The sequence below is a fragment of the Camelus ferus genome, chromosome 6 (assembly GCF_009834535.1).
Source record: "Camelus ferus isolate YT-003-E chromosome 6, BCGSAC_Cfer_1.0, whole genome shotgun sequence".
Lineage (NCBI taxonomy): Eukaryota > Metazoa > Chordata > Mammalia > Artiodactyla > Camelidae > Camelus > Camelus ferus.
Window position 1 is genome coordinate 19848714 of NC_045701.1, and position 6618 is coordinate 19855331.

The window sequence follows — 6618 nt, forward strand, 5'->3', positions numbered from 1 at the left end:
TAAGAAAACCTTTATATCTAAGTAAATTCCCATTTTTCCCCAGCTATGAGGTTTTTTAAATCATAAGTGGATGTTGAATTTTACTGAACACTTATTCTAAATATATTGAGATAATCATATGAACCATTTCCTTTAATCTGTTACTGTAGTTAAACCACATGAATCAATTTTATTATTTTTATTATGAAATATAACATTATTTTAAAATGTGAAGTACATATCATTTAACGAATAATTACAAAGCAAAATTTCTTGTAACCATCATTCAGGGCAAAAAATAAAACATTACTAGCACTCCAGAAGCTCCTGTGCCCTCAACTAGTTAGACAGTAAATATTCAGTTTATGTTTTTTTAAGAGGATACCCTAGGAAATATAATGTACATGTTTAAATTACCAAAAAAGTTTATAACTTTACCCTTCTGGGTAACAGAAGTCCACTGAATGCTTTAACATCACTTGCTCTTTCTATACTTACATAATTGTTCTGGGTGTTTTGTTTGTTTGTTTTTTACTACATTGGCATTCATTATACTTAAGTATTCAGGCTTCTTTCTTTTTACACAGAATTGATACATTTCCCTTGCTCTTCACTTCTCACATTGTAGGCCTTCCCTCTGCGTAAGGTGTATCATTTAGAATCTCCTTTAATGAGGATCTGACTGGTGCTGATCTCAGTTTTCATCTAAAGTGTCAATTTGCAGTCATTTTTGAAAGATATTTTTGTTGTGCATGGAATTCTAGGCAGGCAGTTGTTTCACCACATTCATGATCACTTTCTACTGTGTTCTGGATCCCACTGACATTGAGAAGTTAGCTGTTGTTCCTCTGAGAAGCTGAACGTGTTTTACCATTTTTTTTTAGTGAAACAAAAATATAATCAACATAGACACAACCATATTGCACTCTGACACATGTAAGAGGTAAATATGAATTTTATATGGCAGAATGTTTCACCCACTATCACAAATTTCCATAATTCTGATAAATATCTTTAAAAATTTTCCCAAAATTCTAAGCATAATTATAAATTGAAGGTTTCCTCTAAACATGCATAACTATCATATTATCCAGTTTTGTGTGCAGAAGAGACAGAAGAGTTCAGATTTGATGCAGATGTTGATGTTATACATGGAATTCCCTCCTCTCCACCTCTAAGCTACCAGCGTCCCAAGTCAAACATGGAGACATAAAGTGGTATTTGTGATAACATCAATATAATGTCTGATTTATGTGTATAAAGCCTGAAAGTATATTAGTATTAAAAAGCAAGAAAACAGAATTTGGAATTAGTCCAATCCAAATGAGACATCTTCAAACCTAAAAAGGATAAAAAGGAATATTAGCAAATACATTTATTTTATTTGGATTACACATAGCACCACCAAACTTATCTAACTTGTGCTGTATATATCACTGTTGGTAAAAGAAGTAGCTGCAGACAATTTACCAGATCCATTAAAAAGACCATCTCCAAATATTTACCCCAGTGGCTTATCCCATTGGTTCTCCCACAACCTTAGAGGAAAGAACGCTGGTATTAAGGTTCAGATCCTGGCTCTATGACTTAGAGTAACTGTGTGACTCTGAGCAGGTCACTCAAACTCTCTGATGCTTTCTCAAATTAATTTCCAGGCTAGAATGTAAAGGAAATCTGAGAAGAATTTCCCAGAAAAGCTGGATTTTCTGCCTCTGGACTCCAACTGAAGATGCAGAGAAGTCCAGTTCCTCCCTGATTCATGCTGCTAGAGCTCCTTGCAAGCTACATCTGTCATAGTATGTTTACACTGAGTTACAACAATCAGCTTCCATTTCTCTCCTCTATTGGACTGTGAGCTATAGAGGCAAATACACTGCCCACACACAAAGGAACGGTATGTCTACAGAGCCATGTCACTCCTCTCTTCTGGCTGAATAATAAAGCAACTGCCACGCAGAGGAAGGGACAGTTCACTTTTGAAGGCCCAGAGATGCCCAATGTAGAAATAGCAGAAAAAAGAGCAAACTCTTGCAGGTGCCATGGGTAACCGCTGCCTCCGTCCCGTCAGCCACACCTGCAGCTCCTCTGTCCTCCCTTTAGAGGGTCAGAGCCACACACCTTCCTCATGCCACTCCACAGAAGGAATGTGACCCCATGAGTTTCTTCTTTGCCTGCTGAATTGCTACCCTCATTAATGTCCTCCAGACAATGAGGGTGGTCATATTACAGCTGTCAGTATCAGTCCCCAGGATAGTGAAATTAAAGAGGATTTTCTTAAGGCTAGAAAGGCTAGAAACCCACCTCCATGCTGCTGCTTACTGGTCTCGATCTATAAAAAAGAAAAGGGAGAAAGAAGAAGAAAATCAGTAAGTTTTACCTTTAAATAAGGCAAGCAGAAGAGCCCTCCGTCCCTGCCCATGAATGTCTTGTTAAGAACAACCCGGTAGGACCTAACCTTGCCTGCTAGCCTCAGATCTTCCCCCAGCCAGAGAGTTCCACAGGAGTCCAGGATTGGACAGTGCTACCCTAACAAAGGCCTGTGCCTCCCTGGGACTCTCCTTGGTGCTAAGTATCCCTGAGGCTGTCAGGAAAGCCCAAGGAGGCCACAAGGGAAGAACAGTTCAGAGGGTGTGTGCATTTGTGCAAGTGCTGCTTCTGCTCCCTGCTCTTGCTGCAGGGAAAGCACTGTCTCAAGGACCATGCTGTGCAGAGGTCTCTCAGAAGGTGCCACCAATCAGAGCTTTACTAACATTCACTGATCCTCCTAGGATGCAGATATTTTTATATCAAAGCAGCTTTATTCTGTGGCTGTAATTCAGATACAACTGTCAGCAGCCAAGAAAAGCACCTGAACACTTACCCCACTTAACTATCTTGGGTTCCTGGAGAGTCACGTGATTCACGCGGCAGCTGTACTCATCTCTTGCGTTGGGCGTGAAGTTAGTGTGGACCAGGAGATAGAAAGACCAGTCCTTGCTGAAAGACAGGTCAGACTGCTCCGCTTTCATCTTCTGCCCGTTCTTCAGCAAATCAATTTCAATCTGTGGTGGGTGGAACCCAGACACATAGCAGTTCAAGAAATTTGGCTTCTCATTCTCCGCTGGGTGACGGGAGTAAACCTGAATCTTCGGAGTACCTGAGGAGTGTCAGGGAAAGAGAGATGAAACTGCAGAGTACTTCACTTGGGGCTGCCTTGCTCTAAAGCCAGATCGGGCTCCAAGCATTTAAAGCTGATCATCTATTTCTCCCAGTTCCATTTCAAATTGGGCCCAGTGAGCTTCCACTTTTCCAAAAGGCAGCCTCGATTTTGAGGGATAAACCATGACTTAGTATCTTGCCCACATAATTTCCCTACACATGCCTTTGGGCTTTTCCTAGCAGATGTCTAGTGGGATCTTTTTCTGTCACTGGACATTGTGCTGAATCTGTAAGAAGCTTTCTCTGGAGGCTCTCAAGAACTTTTCATGGCTTCTCAGCCCCCACAGAATTCTTTATCACACATGAGTTTACATGATTTGGCTCCACTCTACTTGTCAAGCTGCATTTCTCACTTCTCACAGCTTCCATAATAACCATATCAAACAACTCACATTATTGTACCCCGTTCCAGCCCCATCCATTTTTTTTTTTTATGTTTACGCCTTTCTATTTTTGGCTCCTGCCTAGATCCACACCCATCAGACCTCTCAATATGTATTAAGTACCTCGTGCAGTGCCTGGCACACAGCATTTCTCTGCAAGCGTACGGTACTATTATTATTACCTCCTTGTTCAGAGACCTGAGAGTCAATTCAAAGTACGTTCCTACAAAACACAGCCTCTTTATCCTGCCCCGAGTTTATACACCAAACCCCTATCCGATTGTGTACCTCATTTCATGAGCTCAAAAACAAAGACACAAAACTGAAAAGTCTACAGAAGATGGCAGATACCTTAAATGAAGTAGTTGGGCTGGGTAAGATAAGAGGGAAGAGTGAGGACTGTGGCAAATGGGAGACAACTTACTCTCCATTAGGACCAAGGGGAGTAGTGCATGTGAGAATGGGATTCCTATTTCTAATTAGCGCTCTCACATGATTGCCATAATCTGCCAGGTTGAGAGTACACATAATGCTACAGAACAGTGGCTTCCAAAATGGGATGCATGACTAGACCATCCTCAGGGATGTGGAAAGAAAATGTTATAAGCTGTATTTCTGTATTTTTCTTCCAAAGTGAAGATAAGTGTTACTGCTACTAAATATACATACTGACTTGTGTATAATCCACCTTTAAATAGAAACACCTTCAAGGTACATGGTTATAAAGGGCAGCTCCTCCTCCATGTCTGGGAGGTGGTGGGGTTAGGAGGAGTACCAGGCCACTCTGACCATACGTATCTGTCTAGAAACATCCTATCATCAGAGGTAAGTCACCAGTCCCACCAAGAACTGGACTGAGAATCCCAATGAACCCTACTTTTTAAAAATAAGCTTAAAAATGAAGATATATAGAAAGCTCTTTGCATTTGCACTTCTGATAATTCAAACATAAATGCCCCAGGAGTTAAAGCACAGGTCCATTCAGCCTGAAATTCTCTTTGAGGGACAGGCGAGTTTTTGCAAGAATATCACAGTAATCTCTTCCAAGAGCAAAAGGAGCATTAGATATGCCTGGGTTTGAATCTGGCTGCAGCCAGGTACTGGTTCTGTGACTAAGGGAGTTATTTGAGTTTCTGTAACTTAACTGAAAAATTAATTTATGCCCGCCCAGAAATAAAACTCACACAGGGAAAAGAGGAGAAAATAGACCCTCAAAGGCAATCCGCAATTCTTGTATGTCTCCCAGACATGGTCTTGTGTATCTTCCTATCTTCTAGGCATGTATTACTTCGGAAATTTTCAAAATAAGGTAGTTTTCAATGCTAGCTTGTTATTTTTTGGAAAACTTTTATAGTCACCATCAAATACCAGTAGTAGTGATGCTACATTATGCTTTATTTTGTAAATAAATTTTAAATTAAATTCCGTTTTTTCTATGTTCAAACCTGCTTCACAGAGGCTTTGTGAGAGAAAAATCTGAGGGTGCCATATATTGCGGGGGTATTTAGAACGTGCTCAAGATCCACGGTGTCCCCGACAGACTGCGTGGGTAAGCATGTTAATTACTCATCTCTAGTTTTACAAGCTTTCTCTTATTCAAAACTGAAAGTAGAGACTCAGTTCATCTTGGAAAGAACCAGGCAAGGAGCCAAAGAGGAAGGCCTCTGTGAAGAAAAGGCAACAGGGGCCCATGACCACCCAGCTTGCTCCCAAGAATCTCACCCCAGAAGGTAGGGACGCGGTTCTGAAAAACGCACAGATTAGAGACAACAAAGGGCGCACACCCTCTCCAAACTCTGGTCAGGCTCCATTGTCTGCCGTTTACCCCTGTGTGATTATGTTACTTCAACTCTTCGTGCCTCAGTTTCCTCATCTGTGACACGCTATTAATAACGCATCGTGTTTACAACCTAGACGCATTTCACAGTTAAATGGCATATAGCGCAGAGCGTCCCCCGCACACAGTGAGCTGTCAATAACGAGTAGTTCTTATGATAATTATTAAAAGCGACATGTAATGGGAACAAGAGAATTAACGATGTGAAGCGCTTTGTAGACACCTCAAGGCATTCCACAAATTTCCGGTGGGGATTCGTCGCCGTGGTTTGGGCCCATGTTTGGGGAGAGCACCGAGGGCAGGAGAACCTGGCGTAAGCCTGGGGTAAGCTCGAGGCCCTCAGGCTCCTAACTAGGCGGAGTTGCTCGGGACTAACTTACCCCGACAGTGCCTCCCCCAAAGCCCAGGTGTTGTCTCCACGCATTCACAGCCCCCAAACCCTCGCCTTTGGGGCCCGCCTACAAGCCCTCGGCTCCAGCTGTGCCCTGAGCCAAAGGTCCCGCGAAGGCGCGGAAGAGAACCCCTCCCCCACCTCGGTTGCTCTGAAGCGTGTCAACACCCGGAAACTGTCTGGACCCACCCGGCTCGAGCCTCCCAGAGGTTTCAACCACCAGCCCCCGTCCCAGAGCAGCTGGCCTCCCGGCCTCTCACCCCGTCCCCACTCCTCGGCCAGCCAACCGCTTCCCCATCCCAAGACAAGCCCGGGGGTAGTGCACCAAGCCGGGAAGGAAACCTCGGGGAGCGGAACCGAGGTGTACAGAGTTAGTGCCAATAGTGCCAAATGGGTTGGGTGGGACCCGATGGGCTGGAGGGAAAGGGAGGAGGGGAAACTTACGCTGGATGGCGTCCAGGCTGGACAGCGAGAGCAGTCCGAGCAGGACCAAGGGCACCAGACGAGCCATCGCTACAGCAGCAGCGCGGGCGGCAGAGTGAGCGCCGGGCTCCGCGCTCGCATTTATATTGCGCGTTCTCGCCGCCAATCAGAACCCTGCCCGCGCAGCCGTCACCCGTCTCCTAGCGAGCGATGCCAGAGCAGGTTAGACAAGGGACTTCCCCGTTTTCAGTTTCGTTTTCTGATTAGTCTTGTGATCTTTATGAAGGCATGGGTTGGACCGGGCAATTCGCTGTCTGTACATCGGCCCCCACCCAACCTGGGGTGCGCGCCCAAGCTCGGGGCACGGGCCGCCCATTGTAGAACCTCAGTCTGGACGCACCCTTGCT

At 44.3% G+C, this 6618-nt stretch overlaps 1 protein-coding gene across 1 annotated transcript; it reads right to left on the bottom strand.

Moving 5' to 3' along the window:
• Positions 1–163: 163 nt before the first annotated feature.
• On the bottom strand, positions 164–6381 carry LOC116664135 (beta-2-microglobulin). The gene is made up of 4 exons (XM_032481321.1): positions 6233–6381; positions 2840–3115; positions 2281–2308; positions 164–1319 (listed from the first exon to the last, which is right to left on the bottom strand). The coding sequence occupies exons 1-3, from the start codon at positions 6297–6299 to the stop codon at positions 2295–2297; spliced, it is 357 nt and encodes a 118-aa protein (XP_032337212.1). The 5' UTR covers positions 6300–6381; the 3' UTR covers positions 164–1319; positions 2281–2294.
• Between the last annotated feature and the right edge of the window lie 237 nt (positions 6382–6618).